Source organism: Crocuta crocuta, unplaced genomic scaffold (assembly GCF_008692635.1).
Source record: "Crocuta crocuta isolate KB4526 unplaced genomic scaffold, BGI_CrCroc_1.0 scaffold18, whole genome shotgun sequence".
In the NCBI taxonomy this organism is placed as follows: Eukaryota; Metazoa; Chordata; class Mammalia; order Carnivora; family Hyaenidae; genus Crocuta; species Crocuta crocuta.
Window position 1 is genome coordinate 3,602,347 of NW_027532589.1, and position 14,107 is coordinate 3,616,453.

The 14,107-nt window shown below is 46.6% G+C and overlaps 1 protein-coding gene across 2 annotated transcripts in view; it reads right to left on the bottom strand.

Moving 5' to 3' along the window:
* CCDC93 (CCC complex scaffolding subunit CCDC93) overlaps positions 1-13,400 on the bottom strand; it is a 90,087-nt gene extending 76,687 nt beyond the window's left edge. For both annotated transcript variants that reach the window (XM_077779606.1, XM_077779607.1), the window contains exons 1-3: positions 13,282-13,400; positions 9,019-9,132; positions 7,438-7,532 (exon numbers count right to left, since the gene is read on the bottom strand). In XM_077779606.1, the coding sequence (XP_077635732.1) occupies positions 7,438-7,532; positions 9,019-9,132; positions 13,282-13,323 (251 nt within the window). In that variant the 5' untranslated portion in view covers positions 13,324-13,400. The remainder of the gene's footprint in view (positions 1-7,437; positions 7,533-9,018; positions 9,133-13,281) is intronic.
* Between the last annotated feature and the right edge of the window lie 707 nt (positions 13,401-14,107).

Here is a 14,107-nt window from a genome sequence, read left to right on the forward strand (position 1 = left end):
GCCCAATCAGGAGATGAGCATCCTGCCTGCTGAAGAGTTTCCACAGCCCCTGCCTGGGCCCGGGAGGGGCAGTTTTAAGGCAGGAATGACAGAGGGTCTGTGTGCAAGTCCACTTCACCACAGACCTAAGCCTCCTTCTCTACTCGGCTGGTGTCTGGTCTCCAACGGTCTGGCCCTCCCTCCCTCCCTCCCTTNTCCTGTTTCTTACACCTTAGTTGGATTTGGTTCAGAGGAGAGAGCAGAGGTTGCTAAGTGGGTCGGCCTGGAGAAGGCAGTCACCAGCCACGGCCTTGTGGGGCCGCATGGAGAAATGGGGGCTTCTGGCTCAGCCTACATGGACAAGTTAGGTCAGAGTCCTACTCTAAAACCCTTTAAAAAAAATCTTAGCCAGTTACAGCAGTTACTGTGGCCTTGTCTGCAAGTGAGGACTATTTTCTAATAGATGAAAGCCCTAGTGAACACGGTCCCCAGGTCTTACTAGACGCTTCAAATTCAGCAGGTGCGTCTGTGCACAGTGTTCTGTGTTCAAAGAGATCTCGTACCCTTTACCTCTCTGCAGTGCCATAATCCTTCCCAAGAGACAGACACCCTGAAGACTAACATCTGACAAAGGCCTGGGTGACAGCAATTGTTGTCTTACCTGTGCTGCCCTTAGTAGGGTTTATCCCCTCAGTCTTGGTAAGAACTAAGTAACATCTAGAGCCATAAATGGCTCCCCAGGGAATGGTCCCTGGGGAGCACACTACAAAACTTTGTTCACTCCAGGGAAGGAGTTTTACCAGGTGGCACCAAGGTTAGAACTACTAAGAGAAACAGTCACACCCCATGGATCATAATATCAACATCAAGTCTGATAGGTTTAAGAGAAAAAAAAATATGGAGAGAAGACTGCTACCCTGCTGCACACATTCGCAAAAGGAGGGCACACCTCACTCCCAGGAGGGAAGCCTATGGGAGAACATTTTCACCCTCCACAGAGTGGGTGCGTGTGCAACTTATCCAATAGGTCTGAGACATGGAAGGAAAATGTCACGTGGTCCTCAGCCACTACCGCAGTCCCTCCTTTCTGAGCAGCCTGTGTTCAGGTTACACGTGTCTTTTTTGTCATGAGATATGTGGCTGTCCCAGTGGGGAGGCCTCTGGTTGTCCAGCTGTTTCTGGGGTTCAAATGGGCTAGTGGGGTAGGCACGTATTAATGAACCCATTTGGCAGTATATCTAAGGCTCTCTCTATAATACACTTTATCTTTTATTTTAATCTCCATCAGACTCCTATGCCTTTCTTCATTTGCTTGAAACTTGTGAGGGGAAGAGACTGGTGCTTAATGGACACTGCTCCCTGAAGTCCAAGCTTAGCAAATACAGATGATGCTCACTTGGCAACTTGCTCAGGGCAGGTCTTAACTGTTGATGTACACGGGGCCTTCCTTTCCTCTCAGTTACAGTTTGGTTCGGCGGGAGGAAAGCTCCCCCTAGTGGCTACAGTTCTGAGTCTGCACAGGGTTACTGGTCAGTAACAACCATTCAGTAGCTTAAAAAACAAGAGTCTGGGACACCACCCTCCCCGCCCCCCAGTACCATGTAGCGCAAACCTCTAGACCTCAACCTCAGACCAAGCTGTCCCTGGCCACAGCTCAGACTGCCTCCTTTCCCAGTTCATAAAGGCCCTAAGGGAAGGACACCGAGGGTCATCTCAGGGTTTACTAGCCTCTTAACCCGCCTCCCAGAAATCACTGCCAAGACCAAGGTCTTACTTGGCAGCTAATGGAAGCAGCTGGAGGCAGAAACACTGCTAGGCCAAGGGAGGGACATGGGGGAGACACAGGCAGGCTAGGGTAGGGAACAAAAATCAGGAGGACTTCTTAGAACCCACCAGGCCCTCTCCGTTTCTCCCTGGAGGTCAGGGCAGGCCTTCTGAGTTTCTGAAAATCTGGGTAGGTGACCACTGCAGAGGTTCCCAGTCAGGTTTCCGGGTCTAAGATTTTAACAACGCCCACTTGTCACTACAGGTGATTGGTTTGATTCCTTCAGTTTTTAAGAGCGTTCTGTACACGGGTTCCTCCTGCACTGCAAACAGTTTGAAAGGAAGTGAATTAAACTGGGGTCTAAACTCCAGCTCCATTGCCTGCCCTGGGACTTTTGGCAACTCACCTGGTCCCTCTGGTCCAATACTCCCATCACAGACGAGGAATAATGCCTGCCTACTTACTCGGACTTGCTGTGAAGTTTAAGTAGTAATGTGCATGCATGAGCGCTCTGCACACAGGTGCCTCCTACCTGTGTGTTGTTGAAATGAACTCAATTATAAGCCTGAAATCTCATTTACGGACCTCTGAGCATGGGACTCTGCAGTCGGGGGGCTTTAGGACAGGCTAGGAGGATAGAAGGAGGATGTAGATGGAGGGTAGAAGCTCATGAAACCCTCAAAAAAAGATCAACAAGAAGAAAAAGGTCCCAATTGGGCCCATACACAAAACAGCCTGGAAGATAATCATGCCCTCAAGAGGCAAGCGCACTCCTCCGACGGTGCTGCCTGGCCAGCCACCACACGGCTGGGCCGTACTGAACACTGCAAACCTAAGCCAGCAGCAGTCTAAACTGCACCTAACCAGAAACTCTGTGGAGGGGAACCCCAAACACAGGACACATTCCAAAACCAAACAGAAAAGATTTCTGAATAATTCAGTGCCCTGTGGCTATGGAATTAATCTTACAGATAAGAGACCCCTCTATTCTGGGGCGCCTGGGTGGCTCAGCCGGTTGGGCAGCCGACTTTGGCTCAAGTCATGATCTCACGGTTCGTGGGTTTGAGCCCCGCATCGGGCTCTGTGCTGACCGCTAGCTCAGAGCCTGGAACCTGTTTCGGATTCTGTGTCTTCCTCTTTCTCTGACCCTCCCCTGCTCATGCTCTCTCTCTCTCTCTCAGAAATAAAACGTTAAAAAAATTAAAAAAAAAAAAAGAGAGACCCACTACTCTGATGCACTGCTGGGACTCTGGTGAGTCTTCAATCATGCAAATCCTAGGCCCCAGTTTCACCTACAATCACAGTTCATGGCTCTGCACTTAAAGCGCTACACCTCAAGTATTTACCAAAGAACAGAATACTGTATGTCCTCAGCCCCTTATCCAAACCCTTTGGGGCCATATGTGTTTCAGAATTGAGAAGTTTTTAGATGTTTGCACTTTAGTGTAAAGAAGAGGCATATACTACATATTGCGTAGAGTCCAAGTGAAATCTAGAGCAATACCATACACTTGAAGAAATTATTATTTCTGTGGCAAAACTTACAAATATTCACATAAGTGGGATCAATAAAGACTATAAATAGTCTTAAGTAAGTTCAGGTCATGTTTTGTATCCAAATGAGTTTTGCATCCACACTTAGAAAGAACAAACCTGTTTTCAGTGTTTTTTATTTTTATTTTTTAGATTTGAGAAATATGGGCAAGGGATTAGGAATCCACATAAAACCCACCATGCTCCAATATGTACTAAGAGTGCTGCCAGTGATGGAGAGTGTCATAACTCCCAAGGACACCAAGGTGAAAAGGGGCTAAGAACCACTGTAGAACTCCAAGAGAATTTAGGAAGAAGGGATACATGGAATCTAAGAAATGGTAAAACTGGTGCAGAAAGAATGCAGTTGAAATTGAAAGAAGGCAAAAAGAAACCGCAGCATATCAGGGGTGCCACAGGCGTAAAAAGCAATCACTCACACTGGAACAGAAAGAGGCTTCAATCAAGAGTGTCCTCGAGAAGACAGTAAATTTATGCTAGTAAACAGATAAAGACTCTGGGTGATTCTAGCTACACATAAAGCCAAGTGCTTCTTGGTCAAAAATAAAAAATAAAAGGCGATCCGAAACTCAGGAAAAATGAGCTGTATAAACACAGGGCAAGTTACAGAGAGCCCGAAGTTCAGTGACTTGTCACAGAGACCACCTCCACTTGCTCAGGCCAAACACCTCAGAATCATTCTTGAGTCCCCTGTCGCTCACACCCGAATCCAGTCTGTCATGACATCCTGTTGGTTCAGCCTCCAAAGCACATGCAGAATCCCACCAACTGCCCGCCCCCTGTCCCAGCCGCATCCTCTCCTGTGAGCAGGACCACAGTGTGCTGGGCAGTCTCCCTGCTGCCAACCCCACCCCCTGATCCAGCGTCAGAGCTCCTTCTAAAACCGATTACAAACAGAACACATTACGTCCCTCATCTGCTCTAAACCCTTCAAGAATTTCCCATCTCACTCAGAGTAAACTCAAAGTCTTTCCTCTGACCGACAAAGCTCTGCCCAATCCGGCCCCCATAACCTGTCTGCGCCTCTGCATTGCTCCCCTGCCCCACCTCGCTGACCTCCACTGCTTCTGCCTGGAGCCTTCACACACGTGGTCCCCTTTGCCTGGAACCCTGCTCTCTCAAGTCTTAGCTCCCGTGTCACCGGCTCAATGAGGCCGCGTGACTTACTGTTACAACTGTCTCCAGACCATGTCCCTCCCCATATACCTTCTCAGCGTTCATTTTTTTCAGAGTGCCTACTACTTCTATAAATAATTCAATGTTTTCATTAAATTAGCTGTTTCTTGTCTCTCTTCCCCCCAAAGACTCTAAGCTCTGTGAGGCCAGGATATTTTTCATGAATATATCCAAAGTTCTCAGAACAACACCTGACCCATAACAGGGACTCAATAGATATTTGGTGAATCGATAAATAAATGAAGAGATTCCTTTTGACCGTAACATTTTGAATATTCTCCATCAAACAGCACCATTATGGTCCAGAAGATCACATTTCCTTCTCTTTGACACTATCACAACTCTTAGTTCTTACTGTAAACACTCTTTATAAATTTACTTCTACAATTTACCTGTAGATAAAGCGTGGACAATTTAATTGCTATTATGCCCTGAACACTGTAAACATAATGATATGATGGTAGATGGAAGCTGAGAAGAAGCAGCAAAAAGAGATACCAAAATGTTTACCCTATGTAGTTAGGAACCAGGAGAAACTATCTTCTATTAATGAACCAGGAAACAGAAGCTGATGTAGATTAAAGCTTTACAAGTGATCCCAGGACAACAGATAATAATTACAAGTCTGGATGATGGGAGACAAAGGGGATGTAGCGAGTAGTATAGGTGAGCTAAATTCCTCCTCTTCTTAGACTTAAATACAACATATCTAGTTGGAAATGCAGGAGTGACCTCTCTGAAAAATCTAAAACCTGAACAGGCAAAGACGATTCTTTCCAGGGAATAAAATCAGGGTATACAACAGGAACAGAGAGAGATGTCGGCTGTATATTTTGTGCCCTTTGGTAGTATCTGATTTTTTTTTTTTCTTCATGGATGTAGCACCTATACAATAAAAACAAAGACACAGGAATAAAAATCTACTCCTGGAGTCAGCCTGACCAGCAGAGAGCAAAGCCACATGCCTAGACTCCATCACACTCACTCCCAATGAAGGACTTTTCACAATAGGTCACTGGCTATGATGCCACCGTCCCAGAAAGACAGATGCTAGAGGCTCTGCTATTCATGGCTGGGCGCTGATGAGCACAGTGTCACGGAGAACAATACGTCCCCTTTAATGAGGAGCCAAAAGATGTCCTTTGGTCTTATTATTAAGAATTTTGGTGATTCTGTAGGACCGATTTTTTCTTCTGTATGGAAACAGAATTGGGTAATTTATCATGTTTTTCTCTTTTCGTTGGCTGCCAGAAAGCTTAGAGCCCAATCTGTGGCCCACCCTTAGAAAAACAAGGCATTTTGTGGCCCGTGACAAATGTTGTAGCCTTATCCCCAACTCCATTTCTTTTTCCTTTTGCTTCACTTCCCTTATTCTCCATCACTTCTTCATATGCGTATTTGTAAACTACTTTTAATCCATTTGGAAGAGTTTTTTCCTGGAGGAGGATAAGGCTTCAGAAAAATGATTAAATAAGTCACAAATACACACTGATCAGAAATCACAAATCCCTCTCCTGATAAATGAGGGAACTGAGGCTTGTCCTAGGTCCCACAGCTGCCTCCTGGCAGGGCTGGGCAGAACTGGGGATCCTAAGAGGTCTAATGAAATCACCACACCCCTAGTGAGCCATGGAAGACTGGGCGGGACACTTGATCAAATCTCTAGCAAGGGGTCCCATGCTGCCTTCTCTCTCAATGGCAGGCAAAGATCACAGTCAATGGGGAGGGAGAGATTCTCCTTCTTCACGCTATTCAACTTCTATTTAATACGTTCCTTCCAGCTGCCTTTGGAAAGAGATAAACTAAGAAGTCACTGAAAACTATTAGAGAGTATTAGAAAAAGTATTAGAGTTGCTGAACATCACTGATCATCAGGGAAATGCAAACAAAAAGAATGGCTATCATTAAAAAGACAAGAGACAGCTAACTTCAGCCAAGCTATGGAGAAAAGGGAACCTTGTGTACTGCCCGTGAGATTGTAAACTGGTGCAGCCACTATGGAAAACAGGATGGAGGTTCCTTAAACAATTAAAAATTAAAAATGCTTAAATCAGAACTACCATATGATCCAGCAATTTCATTTCTGGGTACTTACCAGAAGCAAATGAAATCAGTATCTCAAAGAGGATGTCTGCACCCCCACATTCACTGCAGCTTTATTCACAGTAGGCAAGATATGGAAACAATCTTAAGTGTCTATCCTTGGATAAATAAGATGTGGTGTACATGTAAACACACACACACACACACACACACAGGAATATTATTCAGGCCTAAAAGAAAAAAGGAAATCCTACAATTTGCAGCAACGTAGATGGACCTTGAGGATAAGTTTTATACTAAGTGAAAGAAGTCAGAGAAAAACAAATGCTGTGTGATTTCACTTATAAGTGGAGTCCAAAAAACTGAATTCAGAGAAACAGAGAACGGATTGGTGGTTGCTGGAGGTGAAGGGTGGGGAGGTGAGGGAAATGGGCAAAGAGGAACAAAAAAGTACAAAAGGTACTTGCAGTTATAAGATAGAGAAGTCCTGGGGATGTAATGTGCTGTAGCATATATTTGAAAGTTGCTAAGAGAGTAGATGTTAAAAGTTTATATCACAAGAAAAAAAATTTGTAACCATGTGATGATGGATGAACATTTTGCAGTATATGTATATGTACCAAATCATTATGCTGTACACCTTAAAATAATACAACGACAATTATATCTCAATGAAACTAGGGGAAAAAAAGACAGAAAGTGTTAGAAACAACCTGACCATTAAATGACTTATATGCTAGTTGTATGACGGTGACTTCTATCAACCTCAGTTTTATAATCTATAAAACTATGAGAATATCTGTTGTAATGAAAATTAAAATATGTAGTGCCTAGCACAACTTTCGGCACACAGCAGACACTGAAAAGTTAGCTCCCTTTTCCCCCATTAGGCTCTTCCATGGCAAACCTTGGCTACTTACATTTTCTGGCCTATTGTAGAGTTTTCCTGAAAGAGCAAATCAACGTCTATGTCAAAGTTGCAAGTGGTGATGCACCAGGTCATTCCTCCTACTACCTGTAAGACACAAACAAAGTATCTGTTTTCTCTTCCTAGTGTGGGGAGAAGGAAAGTGGAAGGTAGACAAAAATATCAGTAGTTCTTGCAGAATCAGTGACCATACAAAATTACCTTTAGAGAAAGAGAATATGTGTCCTTCTGACTTCATCCGCTACAATTCATCTAACATAGCACCACTCAGTAAAACTTGCCGCAGTGATGGAAATGTCGTGTGTCTGCATTGTCCAACACAGCAGCTATCAGCCACATGTGGCTGCTTGGCCCTTGAAATCTGGCCTGTGTGACTGAGGAGCTGACTTACGTTACAAAGTGGACACACCATCCATAGATCCTCTTTATACTGAGGGGGACAGCCATCAATCTCAGCCAAGAGAAGTCTTACTCGAGTTTCGGGTAAGTGCCAGATTCCAGAGGAATCATGTGTTTTACAGACCAGACAGGTGACTTAGCAAGGCTGACATTTGTGGCTCATTACTTAATTTCCATACATATTTTTTTCATGTGGCTAAAGGAGAGTCCCCGTCTACTTTTCTCGTAGGATTTCTCAAAGATGCAAATGAGGCTAAGGCTACAAAACCACTTTGAAACAAAATCCTTTTCAGGCACGGCTTGATGCTAGAAAAAACAATAGTGACTCTCATCTCTGGCTGTGTTTTAGACATACGTGAGATGCCTATTAAATACAGATTCCAGGCCCCAGGCCAGAGCTAACCAAAATATCAGAGGTTAGGGTGAGGCTTCAACATCTGTATTGCAAAACAGTGCACAGTGGGTGTAATGCAGAGCCGGGGCTGTGGCCCCTGGAGCAGTCCACACTTTCTTCCCCCAGGAAGCTGTCCTGGCCCGCTCGGGCTGATCTGGAAGCTTCATTTCTGTGCACAGTTCGCTGCTGCCCTTACTGCAGCCACTTATTCTATGTACGTTGCTTTCCTTGTCTCCCTTCCCTATTCTGCAGAAGCTGGGCTCTCTGAGTACAGAGCCTTGACCTTATCTCTGTGCCCTCAACACCCATTACTATGCCTCATGCGTAATAATTCTTAACGTTCTGCTGAATTAACAGACTTTATCGCACAGTAACTTCTCCCTCCTCCAAACTCAGAGCTGACCACCTTTCGAATATCTGGCAATTGTCTGTGAGCACACTGACCTAGGTTGGCTCCTTATTAACTCAGATTGTTTTATCTCACATAAGATTTAGCTCTTCACCCAAACCGTAAGTTCTTTAAAAGGAGGAAGTATTTCTGATGCTTCTTTGCGCTGCCCAAAGGTCCATACACAGAAAAGGAATTCAAGGTATAACTACGGATACATTTTTATTTTCTTTTAATAGGAAGTTGGAACCCTTCCAGGAATGAACCTGAATCAGAAAGAAACGTGAACACTGGAGAAAGGAAAAACACAATCTCTTCTTCTCTTCCCTGTGGTGCTGACCCATGCTGTCCCAACAAAAATCAGCCCAAGGGGTAGAAAGCTTTCCTCTTACCTTGTCAAAAGGTGACAAGCCTTTAATTCTTGCCCTGAAATACCCAGCTGCAACCAAAAGCTCCAGAATTTCAGTCAGCTTCACATTCTGTTCTTCATCTTCTCTTGTTTCTACCTAAAACGAAAGGTAAAAGTTAGGCTGGCTACCGTAGGATAAAGGAACACCAGCTATAGCCCCTGATGCCACAATTGCCAAGGCACAAGTGGCATTGGCTGTATCACTGTGTTCATGCAGGAGCATGGGGACACAGGGCTGCCAGAGTCATGAAGAACAGCGTCCTCGGGCCCCCGTGAGCTGTGTTGACCATCACAGGCCAGGTAAGCACACACACAGGAAGTCCAGATTACTCGTCAGCTGGGGAAGGAATCCAGGGAAAGGAAGATGATGGCACAGCACCTCCCTGTTCTCTAACACACGGTTTACTTTTATTTCACAGGCTCCCGACTAAATTATTAACTCCTTACAGACAAAACAAGTTTGTTTGTTTTTTTTTAACTTTATGTGCATCTCGGTCCCAGAAGCAACTGACAAACGGGGCAAGAACAAAGAAGGGAGTCAAACATGTACCTCTCTCTGCACTCCTCTTTTTGATCTTTAAGGTAAATATAAGAAAGGCTTTCAGCCTGGAAACATGAAAGGATGTAGACTGCTGCATAACGGCATTGCCTTAAGAATAATAAATCTGCCTAGTGTATTTAAATAGGGAACTGATTTAAAAATTTTAAGTTAGAGCCTAACTTCACTGCTAGGTGGTGATCTTTAACTTAAAACAATCTAAATATTCTAGTACTACTGCCTCCATCTACTTCCATGAACTTCACCTTTCCTGTCTTCCAGGACTGTGGAACATAAAAAAACCACTTCTCTATATAAAACATGAGCAACGTATAGCAGGTTCAAATTCTGGTACCCATCTCAGACTACTTCCTCACCCAACCATGTCCATGCCATTTTCCTTTACCCTGCGTTCACGGTTCTCCTCTCCTCCCTTTTATGCACACTTCATGCCAGGACTACTGCAATTGCCTCAGTTGTCTCAATCTTTCTTCTGTTCATCTGTTTTCCTCATTCCTTCCTAAATCACAGCTTTCACATCACCCCTCCTTAGTTCACCCCCAGCCCTTACCGTTAATGCATCACATACTGTCTGTAAGATAAACTCCAAAGTTCTCGGTCTGCCATTCAGATCTCTGGCTGCAATCTATCTTTCAGTGTCAGCCTTTACTTCCCTCAGAAACAATCCAGTCATGGCTACGGCCAAGCTCACGCATGGCTCACTCCCTTTTCTTCACTGTTCCCACCCCTTCCCTTCTCCTGATACTCTCTAACCACCCAGAAGTCATCTTCAAATTCCAGCTCTTATTCAATGCCAGCTCTGACAAATGCAGCCTGAAATGGGCACTCCTCTGCATTTCTATTTTATTTATAGTTCATGCCATTCATACAATTAAGTATCAACCTCTTCTGAGTAAAATGTCTGGTGTTAATGTATAAGCCTGTCTTTTGAAATGGGCTATTAGCTGGATCAGAAGAGGACCCATATATTATTCAGTCATGTTCACACCTCTTCTGAAGCAGCATTAGGCTCATAGGACAATTAAATATGGAATGACGTGCTCAATCATTACATAAAGTGCATGACCTATGCCAGTCATGGATTAACGAAATGTTTTCATAGTCATGACACTGATAATGGAAATTCAAGTTTATTTTGAAGTACAAATTGCCAGGAGAGGGAGCCTACATATTAACATATAGTTGAACAAAGAATTATTAAAGTGATTGACAATCTCTTGCAATAGGGGGTGTGAAAGTGACAGCCTTGTGCCACTGCTCATTTTACTTCTTAATCTCAAACCACCCTGGCCCAGACGATTCAAGCGTTACCCTAATTCTTAGTGGACAAGCAAAACTAAAGTCATATTAATTATTCACGCCGTCTCTTCCTTTGCAAAAGATCTGGGATAGTTAAGCAACATCTATATGTGGGAAGATTCCAAGAAAAGAGAAGAGTAATACGGTTTACAAAGATGGAGTAGAAAAGAAAAATGGGATGATAGGAGTCTTTTCTTAAAACTCCTAGGATGTAAAACAGGAGCCCTTCACTTGTTCAATTAACACTTATCATGAAAACACTTCCAAGAAGACAACAAGTCATCCCAGGAGGATCATTCCTGCTTCAACTTGTCCCGAACGAGCACCTGCTGGCCAACCCCATGGCAGATGCATGGCCCATGCCTTTTATCCACTCACCCCCAAAATGGAGAAGTATACACGCTTTTGCAAAATAACCTTTTTGGCACAAGACACTGGAGGGAGAATGTTAATACGACTCCACACTCACTTCACAGATGTACACTGAAACAATATGGAAAAGGGCCACTGGCTAACACCCAGCGACTGAAAGAATACCCTCTCTGGAGGGTATAAAAAGCCATCAGATTGGTTAATACATCCACCACTTAAAAACCCAAATTCTGATAAAGATGGATGACTGTGGGCTCTTAAGCCAGGCACATTAAATTTTCAATTGCCCTGTACTGTAGTTCGTGTAAGCTGGAAGGCAAGGCCAAGTCTAGCTATCTTCCTATCCTTTACAAACATTGAGTAAAAGGTGAAAAAAAATAAATTTAAGGAATTAACCAGATTAGTGATAGTTTAATGACACAGACTATCCATATTCATATGTACTGGTCTTTGAAATGAATGATAATAACTTGCGTATATTTATGCTGTATGCCTCCTAATTGCCAAGAAGTGTCTTCGTCTCCTGGAAAACTGACAAGTTAGACCCAGCCTCCCAGCAGTCAGAGAAGGGTTAAACAAAGGACACAGAGGACCAAGACCCCACGTATAGTACTGCGGGACACTGAAATGGAGGGATTCAAGGTGGATCCTGGGAAACCAGATAGGAGTCTAGAGCAAAAGGACAGGCAAAAAAACTTGATGAGAGCCTGGAATCAAGAAGGGACCAAAAAAAGAAACATCAAATATCACAATACAGTCCTTGTCTTCACAATCTTACCCGCCCCCCCCCCCCCCCCCCCCCCCCNATTTGAATTTAAGGTTTTACCTAACAGGAGAGTTCTGACAACCCGACATTTCTTAGGCTTTCCTAAGATGACAACAAAAAGGACTTCTACTCTGGGAGCACACACTGCCAGGTAAGTCTGTCCTTCCAGCACTATATTATATTCCCAGCTTTTATGCATGGAACAGCGATCCCTCCATTAGTGGTAGTAAGTATGAGAGGAGAGAACTGAGGACTGGCAGGGGGTGGGGTGGGTGGGACGGGCAGAGAAGCAAGATTGGCCCCAGGCAGCTGTGATGTCCTGTCAAATGCCTGCTTCAGAACCTCGGGAGGGGGACAGAGGTGCAGTGTAGATTTCACTTCTTTACAGACTCTAGTATAAACACTAGACTGGCTTTGGAGTCAATCAACGGGAAGAGAGGACACTGGCAAACCACATCGCTAAATGACACTCGCAGCCTAAAGGAAATGCATGTTCCCTTTATTCCCAGACAACGTGGAAATCCGGAAACTACTGACTGCCCGGTCCCTCTGGACATACTGAGTATTTAGTAACACCCCAGGAAGCAAAGGTGCCCGCTAGGTTCTGAAGCAGCAGCCACTCTTCCGCCAGGCGCTCGGCCCGGCCAGGCAGACCCCCGGACAGCGGGTCGCCTCCCGCATACAGCCCACTGCGCGCCCGGCTTGCAAACTTCCTCCTGCTGCCCGGGTCTGGCGGGGGGAATGCCCTGCACACCCCAAGGCGGGTGAGGCCGGCCATCGGAACCCCGCGGGCCCCGAGAGGCGGCGGCAGGCGCCACAAGGTCACCGCCCTTTGCACAACCAGAGCCCGGACCGTCCCAGCGCGCGTCTCGTGACTCCAGGGCGCAGCGGCCCCGGGCCTCAAGGCGAGCCCTGCCAGCGCCAGGGGTCGGGGCCAACAGCTCGGGAGGGCGGGAGAGGCGGGACCCCGAGCCCCGCGGCGCCCGGGACTGCGTGGAGCTAGGTAGTGGGCTGTGAAAGCCCGTCTCCGTCCCGGGGGACCCGGGAGCGGCTGAAGTTTGTCCCCGCCCCTGCCCAGGCTGGGGGACTTGCTCGGCCCCCGGCGTGGAGGGCCAGCGCTGCCCGCCCGGGACACACCTGAGGAAGGGGGCGGGGCGCCCCAAACGCAGCCCGGGCCCGCTCAGCCTGCCGCTCGCTGGGCTCGGCCCTCTCCCAGGAACCCCGACTGTCAGCGAGAGGGTGGTCCTTACCTCCGGGAGACCCTGGCCCTCCGGCCCCTTCGGCAACCCCATGGTCCTGTGCCAGATGTGCGGCGGCAGCAGAGCCCGCAGAGCGTCCGGAGGAAGCTGTCCCCGGCCGCGAAGCTGCTNGCTGGGACGTGAGCGCCGGGCGACTGCGCCTGCGTGAGGGCAACCCCAGGGGAGGCCGAACCGCTGGGGGCGCTGGAGCTGCGGTCCTGCGGGGCTGAGGGTCCGGGGTTCCGCAGGTGCTTCGCTCCGGGCTCTGCAGTTTTCTCCGAGGTGCATTACCCAAGGGTCGGTTCCTTCATCTCGGGGCATTTTTGCATTGGGCTCCCTCTCTGCTTTTCACAGGCATCGGATGCCCCAAGCCCGGGTTCTGTCCGCTTGCTCCGCGAGCCGGACTTCGGAAGCCCCTCACTCTCGTTTGGAATTCCAGACACAGGATCAGTTCTAGCTGAATCGGGGTACCCTCTGATTTAAGCGCACTTGGGCAAACTTCTCGATATATACACGGACCAGGGAACGGAGCCCCCAAGAGAGGCTTCTGTATGCCCGCTGCCTCCACAGGGTTCCAGCTAGTGCTTGTTTTCCAGGAAACCTGGTTTGGGATAGTATCTCCACACCCCCAACATACCCAGTTCCGGGTCTCCCTTGGGGGAAAATTCATCTCAGAGTGCAACTCCGGTTTTGATATCATTTTAGCTGCCACGTCACATACATGATGCACCCACCCCTTTTGTGTCCCGGAGGATAGCAGTGATATAAAAGGGTGTCTCCTGGACCACAAGCTCCCCTCACTCTACGCACTTGCTTCATAATGGCTTCTCCAGCTCTT